The sequence below is a fragment of the Glandiceps talaboti genome, chromosome 14 (genome assembly GCF_964340395.1).
Source record: "Glandiceps talaboti chromosome 14, keGlaTala1.1, whole genome shotgun sequence".
NCBI lineage: Eukaryota > Metazoa > Hemichordata > Enteropneusta > Spengelidae > Glandiceps > Glandiceps talaboti.
In genome coordinates, this window is record NC_135562.1 from 12,139,952 (window position 1) to 12,156,182 (window position 16,231).

Here is a 16,231-nt window from a genome sequence, read left to right on the forward strand (position 1 = left end):
ATTGTACTTGTGTGTAATTTGTAAGCATCATCAAATTCCCACTAAAGTCTGTGTGAGCACAGGGGACTCAGGAACCGTGTGACAAACAAAACAAAACAAAACAAAACAAAACAAAACAAAACAAAACAAAACAAAACAAAACAAAACAAAACAAAACAAAACAAAACAAATAAATAAATAACTATCAAATAAATGACAAATGAACAAGCAAACGAACGACAAGTATAGGGACAAATAAAATTATTAAATAAACCAGCAAATAAACATATTCGTTGGGGTATACTAGATATGTTTTTTGTACTCATCACTATAAAAAACACAAGAGTTCACTCTAGGTCTCTCTCTGTCAATCTTTTCAAGCCTTAGAAAACACCCAAATCAATCTTAAATGACAATAAACACTCAGTATATGTAATTTACATGACCCTAGCCTCTCGATTCAGCTAAAACATTTACCTTTCATCGCACATGGACTACAAATTTCAGTGATTTAAAAATTAATTTCCACCATCTTCATGGCAGTATTCATATGTGTTAATTATTGGCAACATCCCCGTATTTGAATTCAGTTTGATTTCATTCTTATTTGGTCATGATTTCATTCTTATTTCAATCTTATTTAGTCATGATATAAGAATGAAATCATGACCAAATAATAATTAAATCATGACCAAATAATAATTAAATCATGACCAAATAATAATTAAATAATGGTTAAATAAGAATGAAATAATGGTTAAATAAGAATGGAATAAGAATGAAATAATGGTTAAATAAGAATGAAATCATGACCAAATAAGAATGAAATAAGAATGAAATAATATGACAGAACCCCATGGCCTCGCAATGGACGGAAGGGCGTACAGAAGTTATTTTCACGAGTGATTCGGTTTATTCTGCCGCATATTTTCACGAGCGATTGCGAGTGAAAATACAGCAGAATAAACCGAATCACGACTGAAAATAACTTCTGTATGCCCTACCGTCCATTGCAAGGCCATGGGGTTCTGTTATTATTACATATGTACACCAAAAACGCAATAAAATGCAGGTAGCCGGTGGGGGAAGGCGAACAACAATGCGCATGAATATTTATGTATCAGGTCACCAGCTCATGATTCAGGCCAGGGAAGTGAATTATGAGCGATGATTGGTTGTCAACAACAATAAGTATTGATATGCAAATTACATGTTAGCAATAGCTACTCTCGCAAGCTCCGCACTAATTCATGTGGGGGTAGGTTCGTAAGAGAGTGAAGGACACACCAGACGTTACGTTAGGGTACTAGAAAGCTACTGAAGAACTTTATTCAATCATAAGTATATATCAAGATTACATGATGCGTATCGATGTGTATCTACAGGAAATGATCACATACTTTGGGAATGGTAAATAGCAACATATGTTTGGGGAATTTATGATTAATGATCAATGTTAGCACAAGAGATTGTTCAAGACTTTGAGTCTCCGACATGGTTTCCGACATTTACTCCGGCCCGCGAAAAATGTCAAGATCAAATATAATTAAGATACGCTGGATACAAACTAATATTCACATAGTATAATGTTGAAATTAATCATTGATCGAACTACTAAAATAAGCTAGGTATAGAAATCCTATTTGTTCATCTAGGCGAGTATAAACGATTCGTGTTGACCTATGACAAACTTAGATTTCTTTCAAACTATAAACTAACGCATAAATTCAACATGTATAAACATCATAATAATGAAGTAATTGATTACGTCCGTCAGAGTTCTGTAATCATACTGCTTAAGATCGTATTAAACAGAATCATAATGTAAGGTTCATCAAGTATTAAAATGATTCTGATTATGAAACTTTACATTAAAGTTAAGCATTGATCAGTACTCAGTCCGATATTAATTTAGTCCATTCCTTGATATTCTTCATGGCGTTCTTGGTTGCCTGTCTTACCGGACGTTGAGAGCGAGTTGTAGCGTCACACGTCTCGACTACTGATTCAGTCGATTCGGTTTCACTGGTATCGTCATTGTTAATCTCGAGAGGATACAGTTTAGTAACTGGGCGATTACTGTATCCATTTGCCGTCTTGATTTCGGCTGAACGAACTAGTCCATCGTTGCCAGGTTTGAGTTTTTGTACGACGGCGAGTTTCCAATGCGTACGTTTTTTCTGATCGTCGTGGACAAGTACGATATCTCCGACTTTGATTTCATTTTTAGTGGAGCCCTTTGTGACATTGAAATCCCGTTCTTTCAATGCAGTCAAATATTCCTCGATCCACCGGGTGTGGAAGTGTTGCAAGAGTTTTGCGAGACGATGCGATCTGTTTTCTAAGAGTGGTTGTGTCATATAATTTGGATCGCGTAGTTCGTTGATGTCAATTTCGTCATATGGTAGCGTTGTTATATTTCGACCGACTATAAGTTGCGATGGAGTCAATGGTAGCGGCTCATTGGAGTCACCGTAAACATAGGTTAGTGGTCGATCATTTATGACGGCCTCTACTTCAGCGAGTAGCGTTCTGAGTTCATCTTCGTATACGTATGCACGTCGTAGTACCTTTTTCAGACAGAGTTTTGTGATGCCGATTAATCGTTCCCAAAAGCCTCCGAACCAAGGGGCTCTCTTGGGTATAAAGTCCCACTGTACGAGGTGGTTCGCGAGAAACGCTTTCACCGATGGAGACTTCATAAGTTCGTGAATTTCCTTCGCTGCAGCTTCGTATGTTGACGCGTTGTCACTCAGCATGCGATTCGGTAATGAACGTCGAGCTGCAAATCGACGAAATGCGCGAAGAAATGCACTTGTTGTCATGTTATCTACTAATTCTAAGTGTACGCCACGTGTTGTAGCACACGTAAATAAACAAACATACCGTTTGGCTTCCTTGCCAACTTCCAGTTTAATATACAGTTTAATGTACAGTTCGCCTGTAAAATCAACGCCTGTTACCGTGAATGCCGGACGATCAGTAACGCGTAAGACTGGTAGCGGTGCCTTGATAGGTGCTTGATATGATAGTCCGATTACAAACTTACAAGTAACACATTTCCTGGTAACGCGAATGCTGGGTATCCAATAGTACTGGCGTATCGCTGTAACAGTACCTTGTAATCCAATGTGTTTTGAATGGCGATGATGATACTGAACGATGAGACGTGTGAAGTGATGATACTTCGGTAGCAACGCAGGAAACTTCGCAGTTTCCGTGAGTGGTGCATTGTGGAGACGTCCTCCACAGCGAACAATGTTATCTGTATCTACGAACAGTTTCAATTGTTTCACAAGTTGTCCGTGTTTTCTCTCGTTTGATTTGAGTAGTTTGATTTCATCTCCATAACAGTCCGATTGAATGTTAGAAATCCAAAGTTTCTCTGCAGTCTTAATTTCTTGCGCGGATAATTCTGCGGTTACTCGATTCTCTGAATTTCGCATATTTCCAATGAAGCGTAGAACTAATGCCGTTACTCTGCGGAGTCACTAGTTAGTGAACTAAATCGTTTGACGTCGATGATCACGTTAATTCCTGAAGTTCGCGTGACTGTATCGAGTTTAGCTGAGTTCACAACCATAGCAGTTTCCTGTTGGTCTTGTACTATAGTGTTCGTCGTTAGTCTCGACACGGGCCAGTCACCATTCTTTAACCAAGTAGGTCCGTGCCACCATAATTCAGATTCGTTTAGTTTTCTCGCGTTGATACCTCGAGTTAGGAGATCAGCTGGGTTGTCCTGAGTTGGACAATACTTGAACGTAGTGTTCGGTAATACTGTATGAATTTCATTCACTCGATTTCTGACAAAACACGGTAAAGTTTTGTCACTTCGTAACCAACAAAGTACGATTTGACTGTCCAGCCATAGAGTGCAATGAGTTACGTTTACTTTGCTAGCCAGTGCATTATGTACGAATTTCGTTAGTCTAGCTCCTCCAATCACAGCAGCCATTAATTCCAATCTTGGTAAAGTGATTTCCTTGATCGGAGCAACGCGGTTTTTTGCCATGACGAGTGATGATTTTCCGCCTCGAACTAGATAGGCAGCGCAGCCGTATCCTTTCATACTAGCGTCGGCAAAACAGTGTAATTCGTAATCGTTATCGTTAATAGTATTGTTACCTGGGAAGTATTGTCTTGGCAATACAATGTCCGTTGCTTGATTGAGATCCGAATCGATTTCACGCCATTTAGTCACGATATCTTGGGGTAAATATTCGTCCCAGTCGATGTTTAACTTCCAGATTTCCTGTATAAGCATTTTAGCCTTGACATGTACAGGTGATAGATATCCAAGCGGGTCGTATAGCGATGCGACGCGTTTCACGATTTCGCGTTTAGTGAATAATTCCGATATATCACCGTTACGTTTAAATCCTAATTCGTCTGTAACTGTGTTCCATTTCATACCAACGAGGTTTGCTGTCGTTTCCGGATGTAGTATACCATCGCTTTCAGCTCTGTCACGTAGTGTTGTATCATTCGTTGATATTTCTCGTAGGTTGAATCCAGCCTGTTTCATAATCATGTTCGCCTCGTTGAGATAAGTTGTCGCGTCACCATTTATGCTGCTTAATACGTTGTCAACATAAATATCTTGTTTGATTGCGTTTGCAGTGTCCGAATCCCATTTATCCAGATGAGTTTTTATAACAGCATTCAAAATGAATGGCGAGCAAGTAGCACCGAATAGAACCGACTTAAATCTATATGTCATGAAATCACTGTCCGGATTGTTGGCATCAGACAACCATAAAAACTTAGTATATTGTCGGTCGCAGGTATCTAATCCAACGTGTAAGAATGCCTTTTCGATGTCACTGCTTATCGCTTTATTATTTACTCGAAAGCGTAATAGAATGCCAGCGAGGTCGCTTAGCATAGGTGGCCCCGCTTCCATACATTGATTCAAACTTGGTGATTGACTGTGTGCCTTGCAGCTACAGTCATAGACTATACGAATGGGCGTTGTCATAGAGTCCTTCTTTACGCATCTAGTGCAAGATATGGGGTTGAATTGGTTTTATTTTTTCTCTCCGCTACGTAGCGAAGGGTCACAGGGGCGTGTATTATTGCTTAGATTTCCGTTTTCTTAGGAAAATATCATACGAATCTTGCTGCTACAAATGTATCGATCTATAGTACTACGTATACTATAAATCTCTTTCCCTATAGAGGTAGGAATATATATTCAAAAGGTTGTTATATTTAGTCTGTAGACCTGGAAAACAACAATCTATGCAATATTACACGCCCCTGTGTAGACTGTCGACAGTCGCTCGCGCCTTTTTCCCTACGTTTTATCTAAACTCCGGTCCGGCGCAACACTAGTAATAGTATAATCGCAAACTGATTTCGAGGGCCGTATTGCGCAAAGGATTGTAGGGGCAAAATTAATTTGACACATACACAAAAGTAATCCAGCACATACATAAAATCAATTCGGGACATACACAAATTTAATTCGTGACATACACAAATTAATTCAGGACATACAAAAACTTAATTGACGACATGAATAAAAATAATTCGGCACATACATAAAAATAATTCGGGACATACATAAAAATAATTCGGCACATACATAAAAATAATTCGGCACATATATAAAATTAATTCGGCATAAATTAATTCTAGACTACATGAAATTAATTCCAGGACTACATAAAATTAAGACCGGTACATAAAATTAATCAAAAGACATTTAAGTAATTCAAGGAATGCATAATATTAATTACAGCAGTAGTTTTATTATTTCTACATAAGTGTGACCAGAACGGGCCCCATACTATTTTCGTATTCGTAAAGAGCAAATGTATTATTGCCATTGGTTGCAAGTAAATGCGTTTAGTGACATCACTGCTGATGGGTATCACGCACAGCGTCACATGTTGAGTGGTCAGTTCAGTTTATTTGTTTCGCATTTGTTTGGTTATCAGTTTATAAAATCACATTTTCCTTCGCTACCATCCGCTACGTAGCGAAAGCGAAAAATAAAAACAATTGAACCTCCGATTGAGCACTATATATCTTTACGGGGTGATGCGGAATGTAGTGGCCGACAGTGACGTCATCGATCGCCACTCGTTCTATGAAACCACGTTTTTCTTGTTCAGTGATGATGCGATTGTATACGTCTCGAATATCCGGTTGTAGGCGACGAATCATATTACGTGTGCGTTTACCGGTGATCTCGTAGTTTGTAGGGAGAGGAGCGTGGTCCTGTTTCCATGGTAACCGTGCGGAGTATCCGTTGTCTTGTTTCGTAATGTAATTGTCCCGATAAGTTTCGAATGTCAGTTCGTCCTTAATACTAGTCGGATTGTCCGTAATCCCGAGTGTTTCTAATGTCCAGAAACGCTGTAACGATTGTTGTTCGTCCGATGAATCCAAAAGTAGAAATGTAGAGTCTGTTCTATGACCACGTACGCGTCCAGGTACTGGTCCCGAAAGTAAATAGCCTAACTTCGATGATACCGCTGTGGGTGGTCCCCGAATTACCTTGTCACCAACGAAATTCCAGTAAAAATCTACTCAGATGAGTATGTCAACTACGAATGAAGGGCAATTCGATGGAGGGTGAGCTAATTTTAGTCCGTGTAGATGAGACAGTTCACCTATCTTCCTTGTCATTTGATTTTGCAACGGTGCTGCGATCTTTGGTATGATCAAAGTCTTTAGTCGAATAGTTTTTCCGTTTTCCGCGATGACATCGATGTCGGTGGTTTTGAAAGTGCGTGAACGAGGTGCCTTTTCGCCGAATACTGCTAAATTTAACGTCTCCGTAGACGTTGCGACAATGCCAAGTTTGTCAGCGAAATCTTGGGTAATAAACGAGCGAGTAGCGCCTTCATCGAATAGAATTGTTGCCGCAGTCTGTCTGCGTTGATTTGATGAATGTAGAACTTGCGCGACTGCTGTCTTCAACACCACGGAACCGAACTGGAAATCGTTTCCAGTTTCTGCAAATTGTACACAGTCAGTCGATTTCGTTTCAACAGGTGGTCCAGTACATATAGAAGTATGATGTTTCTTACCGCATTTTTTACAACGTGATTTAGATGTACAAACTTTAACTGCGTGACGACCAATAGCATAACCTGTTTTGGACGACGATCTGTTTTCGCTTGTCGGGTTCAGTAATGACGTCACAGTAGTTGGGGTAATGGCCTCCATTGCAGAATTAATGCGCATTTTGGTGATTTCGGTTTTTCTCGAGCGGGTTCGCGGGGTTTCCTTCCATGCGTTAGAAATGCTGCCGTAGATGTCATATCATTCGAATTATGTTTGTCCGTAGTATTGTATAGATCGGATTGTAAACCGTCTTCCAATGCTTCAACTTCCTGAAGTATGGAAGTTCGTAAGTCCGTTAAGTTCCATTCGTCTTCGTCGTCGCGGGAAATCTGTGTTCGTGTTTCGCTAGGTAACTTTCTCATGACGATCGGCACTAATAAATCACCGTACGAATCCTCGTTTTTGCCGAGTGCTTTGAGACCGCGCACGTGTGTCTCGAGCGTGTCGTAGAAGTCTTGCATGCTTGAGATTTCTCTTGTCGGCGCTTGTAAATCCCACAGTGCTGCCATATGTGCGTATATAATTTTGTGTTTCTGACCGTATCGTTTGGTCAGAATGTCCAGAGCGTTTTCGTAGTTGGCGTCCGTCATCGATAGTCCCTCGATCGCACGGAGCGCTTCTTCGCGTAACTGGCCTTTAAGATATTGAAACTTCTGTACCGGAGTCAGGTTTGGATCGTCGCCGACGGTCGATCTAAACGAGTCGAAAAAGGTTGTCCATTTGAGAACATCGCCTTCGAAGGTGGGAAGTTGTAGCTTCGGTAGCTGCGTCGTTTTCCCCCTATGTTCTGTCGTCTGTGGAGTGGGTAAGGGTTTCGTGGTTGTAAACTTGTTCAAAAGTCTCTCCCGTTTCAAAATCTGCATTCTGCTTTCATGTAGATAATCGTCTGCTTCCACTATGAGGTCCATGAGTTCGTCTTGGGTTGCTGATCCAAGAATATCTTCGTCTAATCGCTGCATATAGTCAACTTTCATGTGTAGACTATTTATGATCCCTTGTAGTTCTAACAGTTTGTCGTTTTTCGTATCTTCGGATTCGCTGGACTCGATGTCCTCTACCGCTTTGTCTGCCATCGTGAGTAGCTTCAAAGTTTGTCCCCTGTGAGCGGCCCTGAATGTCTTCAACGATGCGGCGTTACCACCAGATACGGGCTGGCCCTGACGTTCGAGTCGTGGTGGTGTGTCGTGATCCATGCTTAAACCTATCGAATCCTGGTCTCGGCACCAAATTATGTGGGGGTAGGTTCGTAAGAGAGTGAAGGACACACCAGACGTTACGTTAGGGTACTAGAAAGCTACTGAAGAACTTTATTCAATCATAAGTATATATCAAGATTACATGATGCGTATCGATGTGTATCTACAGGAAATGATCACATACTTTGGGAATGGTAAATAGCAACATATGTTTGGGGAATTTATGATTAATGATCAATGTTAGCACAAGAGATTGTTCAAGACTTTGAGTCTCCGACATGGTTTCCGACAATTCATTCATAAAACGATTAGATGTCTACACAACTTGTAACAGATACAATTCAACAACGTTTTATTCATGGTATATAACAGTAATTCAGCAAAATCGTTCAAAATGTAAATTGTAATATAACAGTTAATCTTCATCAGAATCGGAGTAGATTACGGATGCTCTACGGCGTTTGACACTGACAGGACTTGGAGAACTTTGACTTTGAGACAAAGAGGTGTTTCCAGCGACATGAAATGTGAAATTGAACGATCCACACCGCTAATCTGTGTGTTTGAAAACATTCCGGGTAACTGTGGGAATTGATTGACTGCGTTCTGGCTGGTTGATGGTGCTTAGGAATGTGTTGTTGCACGATCTCCGATCGGCTGCATTCGTTGGGCGTTGTTGACTTGCGGTGCGATATCGGTGGCCGTAGTCGCTGGGGGTGCGGGCCTCGGGTCAAATTTATTTTGTATACCCGTCAAGATATCACTCATCTGCCGTTGTTGATCATCACTGGCGACAGCATACCGATTAAGACTAGCAGGATTTTTGTGGCCACTAAGTTGTGCAGCTGTGTTTGGTGGTACACCGGCATCTAGTAGTCGCTGTACACAGGCTTTTCTGGCACTATGGTTGCTTAGTTTGTCCGATAGACCAGCCGATTTGGCCATTGACTTCATTATAGTATTCAATTTGTTCACTCCAATGGGTTGATTTTTGAACCAAATACCATTCTGTAGAATAGATTTGTTGTATTCGATACCGATATAGAATGGATAATCTTCACACTTCATTTGCTGTGGTCTCCGTTGTACAAATGCTTTGTAGATATTGACAGGACATGTGTCAGGCTTTGTTGGAGTAGCGTACGCTTTCGGGGCGAATTTGCGCGTGTTACCGGGTTCTCCCTTACGTGTTTTTGTCAGTCGCTCGTTGTACAACAAGTACTCTCCCTTTCCGTCGGTAGCGAGTTGCACGTCTCCCCATTTCATTTGCCTGTGCTCGTTACAACCACGCAGTCCGAATAACTTTGTGTTAGTAAGCCATAGTGAATTGAGAATGGCAGTTGGTGACTTCACACAGAGCTGACCAGCTTCAAGGAGTATTTTCTCATGATCTTCGGTAATCGGGTTGGATTTCAGTGGCAAATTTCCCTTCCCAGACGCTTTCAGTTGCTTACGTTTTGCTGCCAACGCTTCTCGACTCTTACCAAAGTCTTCATCGCGGATAATACTCAGCCCATAATTATAGTCGCGCAAATATCTGTCGATGGATTTTTGGTAGCTGGATATCGAATCAGGCTCGTATTCTTCGCCGTTCTTTTTTCGTATTGATAGATAAAATCTTGACAGTAGTGGGTCAAGATCGCAAGGTGGAATTGCTTCCAACTTTCTTTTTTCTGTTGTCATAGCCTGACGCCAATCTTCAACACAGCCACTTCTCTGTTAGTCGTCATAACGGTATTTTTATTTTCTGTTCCTTCACGACAGCAACGACATCAGTGTCAGACACCGGCATATATCTTCGGCCCCCACCAGCAGACGACACCATCTCTTCACTGTTTTCCGCCTTTTTCATAGTTGCATTACATGTATTTTCCTTCTTATCCGACATCAGAATCGTGTGGCTTGGATCACCGTAATAAAATTCACTCTCAGAATGTTCAAAATAATTAAAATTAAACCAATCGTAATGTTCAGAATCCAAAATATCTTCCATATAATAATATTACATGTACAGTGTAGTGGTCGCCGGCAATGTTTACAAACATAAAGTAGTTCGAAAGGTTGTTTACTCATTTGCATAAAGAACAGTGAAAATACCTTTTAATTTGCATAGTTATTTGATAGGTAAGGCACTAATTTGCATAGTTATTTGATACCCCAGAACTTGCGATGGTCGAGAAAAATAGTGAAATACATTATGAACCAACAAAAATTTTTTCAAAAAGTGTGTAACAACAGGAAAGACACGTATGTGCATTTAAAAAAATGCATTTATTTGCTTATTTTCATCAGGAATTGGTTTTACTTTTGGATCTATTTTATCTCAATTTATCTCATTTGCATAGCCACCAGTGAAAATACCGGTTTTATTTTTGACTGAACACAAACGTACACAATGGTACATATGTAATAATGACCAAATAAGAATGAAATAAGAATGAAATAATGGTTAAATAAGAATGAAATAATGGTTAAATAAGAATGAAATAATGACCAAATAAGAATGAAATAAGAATGAAATAATGACCAAATAAGAATAAAATAAGAATGAAATAATGACCAAATAAGAATGAAATAAGAATGAAATAATGGTTAAATAAGAATGAAATCATGACCAAATAAGAATGAAATAAGAATGAAATAATGGTTAAATAAGAATGGAAGAATGAAATAATGGTTAAATAAGAATGAAATAATGAACAAATAAGAATGGAATAAGAATGAAATAATGGTTAAATAAGAATGGAATAAGAATGAAATCATGACCAAATAAGAATGAAATAAGAATGAAATAATGGTTAAATAAGAATGAAATAATGGTTAAATAAGAATGAAATAATGACCAAATAAGAATGAAATAAGAATGAAATAATGACCAAATAAGAATAAAATAAGAATGAAATAATGACCAAATAAGAATGAAATAAGAATGAAATAATGGTTAAATAAGAATGAAATAATGACCAAATAAGAATGGAATAAGAATGAAATAATGGCCAAATAAGAATGAAATAATGACCAAATAAGAATGAAATAAGAACGAAATAATGGTTAAATAAGAATGAAATAATGACCAAATAAGAATGGAATAAGAATGAAATAATGGCCAAATAAGAATGGAATAATGGTCATATAATAATGGCATAAGAATGAAATAACCAAATAAGAATAAAATAATGACATAATAGTCAAATAAAATAATGTCATAAGAATGAAACAACCAAATAAGAATGAAATAATGACCAAATAAGAATGAAATAATCATCAAATAATAATGGCATAAGAATGAAATGACATAATAGTCGAGTCAAATAAAATAATGCCATAAGAATGAAATAATAACCAAATAAGAATAGAATAATGACCAAATAAGAATAGAATAATGACCAAATAATAGAATAATGACCAAATAAGAATAGAATAATGACCATATATATAATAATAAAATAATGATGAAATAATAATAACATAATGATGATGAAATAACAATGATAGAATGATGAAATAAGAAATAATGCCACTGAATGATAAAATCATATTGAAATAAAGGTAACACCTAACTTTGGCGGGGATCTCACCCCATACTGTCACAGAGGTCGCAGAGCCTACAGAGCTTAGACCCTACATCAGACCCAGAGAGGTTACTTAAAAGATATTGTCCAAATAAACCATTTCGTAAAGTTTAAAGCTATCCTGATGACCTTTTCATCATGTACGAGTTAAAACGCCAATGTATGAAGATGTACACGAACGGCCCGTTCGAAATATTCCTGATCAACTTGACTTTATCACGGTTACTACAAAAGATTTTGTAGTAATCATGACTTTATCGATCAGAGCTGGGACTGCGCCCTCAGCCAATTTTTTTTTTATTACAAAAAACATATCTAGTATACCCCACAAGTATCTGTTTATTTGCTGGTTTATTTTAATACTTATTTTTTTTTGTCCCCATAAGCTATACTCATCGTTCGTTTGTTTGTTCATTTGTCATTGATTTAATAGTTTATTTATTTGTTTTGTTTTGTTTTTTCTTTTGTTTAATTGTCACGGTTCCTGGGTCCCCTGTGGTTAAACAAGACAGAGTTTGACTCGCAGTGATACATTAAAAAAAAGTGTTCGGTCTTGCCATCATGCTGGACGACAGTGAGGATTAATATCATAACTAGGCAAAGCCCATAAGCTCGCGCAGGGTAGATTCATTTGTGACCGGCTGCCTGGGCCAGGGTTGATACACTTGATTTGGGTCATTTTCCAGGGGTATTGACCATCAAAATTTATTTTATTGAATGACAACTAATTCTCTGACATGGACGAGAAGTAAAGCAAGTCAACACTCTATGCAGTTGTTGGTTTCAAAAACCATCATAGCCATTAGATTAATATTGTTCATTTTCAATCAGCCAACTTATCAAAGACCCTCCACCAACGTACGTTGGTCTTTGGACAATTCAACTCGATAATTTAGGAATGTTACTGTATCAACAAACATAGGAAAGTAGATATTCTTTTTAAAACATGTAAAAAAACAATTATCGACAATATACACTGATATGATTTTACGTAAAGGTCAGCAGCGTTTATTTTTCTTAAGGAAGCTCAATTTCTTCAAAGTTGATAAAACGATGTTAAATCTTTTTTACAGATCATTTATTGAGAGTATTTTAAGTTTTTCACTAATCTGTTGGTTTGGTAATCTGAGTGTTCAAAACAAAAACAAGCTTGGTAGAATAGTTAATATCTGCAGTAAAATTATTGGTGTTCAACAAACTAGCCTTAGCACACTGTACAGGAAACAAGTCCTGAACAAAGCCAATTCCATACTGAGGAATAGTCAGCACCCCCTTTACCAAGAGTTTGACATTTTACCATCAGGACGGCGCTTTAGGGTTCCAAGGACTAGAACAAACAGAACAAAATATTCATTTATTCCAACAGCCATATCTTTTCTTAATCAAGTCAGGAATGCATAGCAGCCCATTGTTTCAATGTTTTAATGTTACTGTACCTTATTTTTAGCCGTATTTATTGTATTTATTTTAATGTATCCTGTCACAGTATTTTAATATTTTGTGTAGTTTTTTATACGTTTAACTGTCGCGCAAAGAATTGCCCATACTGGGATAATAAAGATCTATTGTATTGTATTGTATTGTATTGTAAATATAAATGTCAAAACCACACTTCCACAACCCGGAAATTAAACTGCGCTATGTCATCAGTGGTCCGTATCGCGTACCGCCGTGCATCAAACTTCCAAATAGTGTAACAATTTCTCCTTGAGGTACAGTGATGCCTCGATACTCGTTACAATGTTACGATAATCGTGCCAACAGGCCTACTGTTACAATATTGCAATGCATGGTGATGTTATGTCGCCAATGATATACGATGATACGGTAGCGCGTGGAGAATGCACGTATTGCACGTAGTATATGGAAGGCGCATGCGTAGTCAGTGCGCGCCGCAATGCATCATTGGGAGAACCACCAAATTTCAGATATATTATAGCTCGCGTGTTTCTATCAGATTACACCGGAAGTAATAGTGGATCAATACACCTAACTGAAAGTTTCCAATAGGAACCCGGAAACTGTTGTCACAATAAATTATCAACTAAATTCTCTGTCAAATCACTGCACAGATAGTAACAAATAAATACCTAAGAATATTGAGGCTTTCAGAACAGTATAAATCCATATACCTGTAGGAACTACATTAAACAGCAGCAAGTAAGTAAGTGTTAGAAGTCCTGTCAAGCGTCTGCTATGATCATGATAAACAGTATTTAGGCTGGGATCAGAATTTACGGGGGGGGGTCTGGGGAGATATTAGGGTCCATGAAAAAATTTGAGGGTTCAAAGGGGGCCATGAAAGTGTTGATGGACCAGGTCTGAAAGGGGGGACGAAATTTTTGCACATCATTTGAACCAAATTAAACCTCAGGAGCGGTCGTTTACATACCGAGTAAATCAAAAAACTTCTCGCAGCTTCGCCGCAATTAGTTCTACAACATTTATTCAATGCTGAGTTGGGTGACAGCCATGCGAATGCATTTGTGTACGTGTATGCCTTCCTCTCTGTTGCTGTCTGTAACTGTGTCTGTCTCTCTTGACCTCTAGTCTCTGTCTGTCTGTTTCAATCTGTCTGTCTGTCTGTCTGTCTGTCTGTCTGTCTGTCTCTGCCTATGTCTGTCCCTGTCACACAAAAATCATAGAAAATATTGTTATATGATCTTCCGGTAAAATTGCAGGAATTGGTTTACTCAAAATGATGTATTAGGAGTACGTGGTCAGTCGGTTTTTAAAAATATGACCGACATACTTTGGTTGACAAGTAGATATGTCGGTAGTATAAATAACAACTCGGCTGTTTGTTTTTAGCAGGTAGGGTTCACAAAGTCATTCTCGTTAGTGTATGATACTATATGCACAGGTGTCATATCTGCTACTAAATATTTCATGTCTGAAGAATGCTTAGGAGAACATTGCACATCATACCACGTGACATGTAATGGTATTGCATCAAAATATCACCAATATGGCGTGGAGACTTCCCAATGAAGTTGATACTAACGACTTCATTTCCAAACCCAGGAGAGTATAGGCTTGATGCCAACTGGCAAAATCTCTTGACAGCGTTTCATTTGTTAATATATGAAATTGTATACCAGATGTTTATAGTTATGGACAATTTAGTAACTTTGAGTGGACCGATACCATCATACATCTTATAACATCCTATTTGATATAATGATTGATTCCTGAGCGGTAAGGGATCTCGAAATGTACCCAATCTGTACTCAACCCCTTTCCATCGTATACCTTGCCATAACGATGGCGGTCGCGGAATGGGAAGGCTTCAAACATTAACATTCCCTAAAATAACACGCCAAAATATGTATTTTCAGAAACAAATCAAAATAATATAGTATATCATCTTCGTCGTCAAAAAGAAGAAAACGTTTCAAACTTGTCAATCACAACTGTAGAGATGATTGAAGTAAGATAAACATTTCAAAAAAGATGAGGGCAATTTATTGACGATCAAAGCCGTGTTTTCTTGATAAATAAGAACATCGGAAAGGAAATGGAAAGTAAAACTATGCACTATTTAGATATCCCGATTATTTCCATGGGCTACTTGTAGTTTAAATATATATTTTAGTACTTTTTATATTTGACGGTTGAAGTACTAGTTATATACCCCCTTTTTGACATCAAACCAGAAGTTTAGAGTTTGGTATAATTATTCGTTATTTATTTATTTTTTTATTTTATTTATTTCCATTGTGTTTTAGTTTGTTATATTTTATTATTTGATACGTAACATTTTGGTTTTCATTTGACTTCTGGCAATTAAATATTATAATATAGAAAAAAATTAACTCGTTACAGGCAAAGTGTACAACGCCAATAATTTAAATCACGTCAAAGAGATACTAGTATTGGTGTTTTTCAAAGTGCAGGACAAATGGCGTCGAAATCAGACTTTGGTCTATTGTGTGTGCAAAGATCAGTACGATATCACAAGAAATATGTCACTGTCATGTTGCGTTACGTCAAAATACAATGTATCACCAATCTGTGGTCAAGTCATCCAGTAAGGTATTTACCTCGTCAAAACTTTTGAAACGACACCTCTTGATGACAACGCTTAAAATCTTTAACTTTTGGCGGACTACATCATGCACGTACACTTATTGGTTGTAAGTGAATGGTTGATCATTGGAATGGAATACAAACCACTACCTGTACCTGTCCTGACAAGATCGCATATCACACACCTACTTATATATATTAATTTGACTTCTTGTATAACAACAGCGTTAATAATTCTCGACAGATAGATGTGATAGATTCATCGTAAACCATGCAAGCGAATTATCCACATTAGTTTTAACAACGTAATTTCTACTATGGATACAATTATTTCGTGTTTAAAAAACAAACGATGGAATAGATGCTTAAACCTAACAA

General features: G+C 38.0%; 3 protein-coding genes across 3 annotated transcripts; all 3 read right to left on the reverse strand.

Annotated features, from left to right (window-relative positions):
• Nucleotides 1-1,874: 1,874 nt before the first annotated feature.
• LOC144445269 (uncharacterized) lies at nt 1,875-3,425 on the reverse strand. The gene has a single exon (XM_078134812.1). The coding sequence runs from the start codon at nt 3,423-3,425 to the stop codon at nt 1,875-1,877; it is 1,551 nt and encodes a 516-aa protein (XP_077990938.1).
• A 29-nt stretch (nt 3,426-3,454) lies between these two features.
• On the reverse strand, nt 3,455-4,957 carry LOC144445271 (uncharacterized). The gene has a single exon (XM_078134813.1). The coding sequence runs from the start codon at nt 4,955-4,957 to the stop codon at nt 3,455-3,457; it is 1,503 nt and encodes a 500-aa protein (XP_077990939.1).
• Nucleotides 4,958-8,876: 3,919 nt separating this feature from the next.
• LOC144445272 (uncharacterized protein KIAA1958-like) lies at nt 8,877-9,935 on the reverse strand. Its single transcript, XM_078134814.1, has one exon. It carries the CDS (start codon nt 9,933-9,935, stop codon nt 8,877-8,879), a length of 1,059 nt encoding a protein of 352 aa, XP_077990940.1.
• Between the last annotated feature and the right edge of the window lie 6,296 nt (nt 9,936-16,231).

Coding starts and splice junctions, on each gene's coding strand:
- LOC144445271 (XM_078134813.1), bottom strand. CDS start 4,957: ATGACAACGCCCATTCGTATAGTCTATGACTGTAGCTGCAAGGCACAC.
- LOC144445269 (XM_078134812.1), bottom strand. CDS start 3,425: ATGCGAAATTCAGAGAATCGAGTAACCGCAGAATTATCCGCGCAAGAA.
- LOC144445272 (XM_078134814.1), bottom strand. CDS start 9,935: ATGACAACAGAAAAAAGAAAGTTGGAAGCAATTCCACCTTGCGATCTT.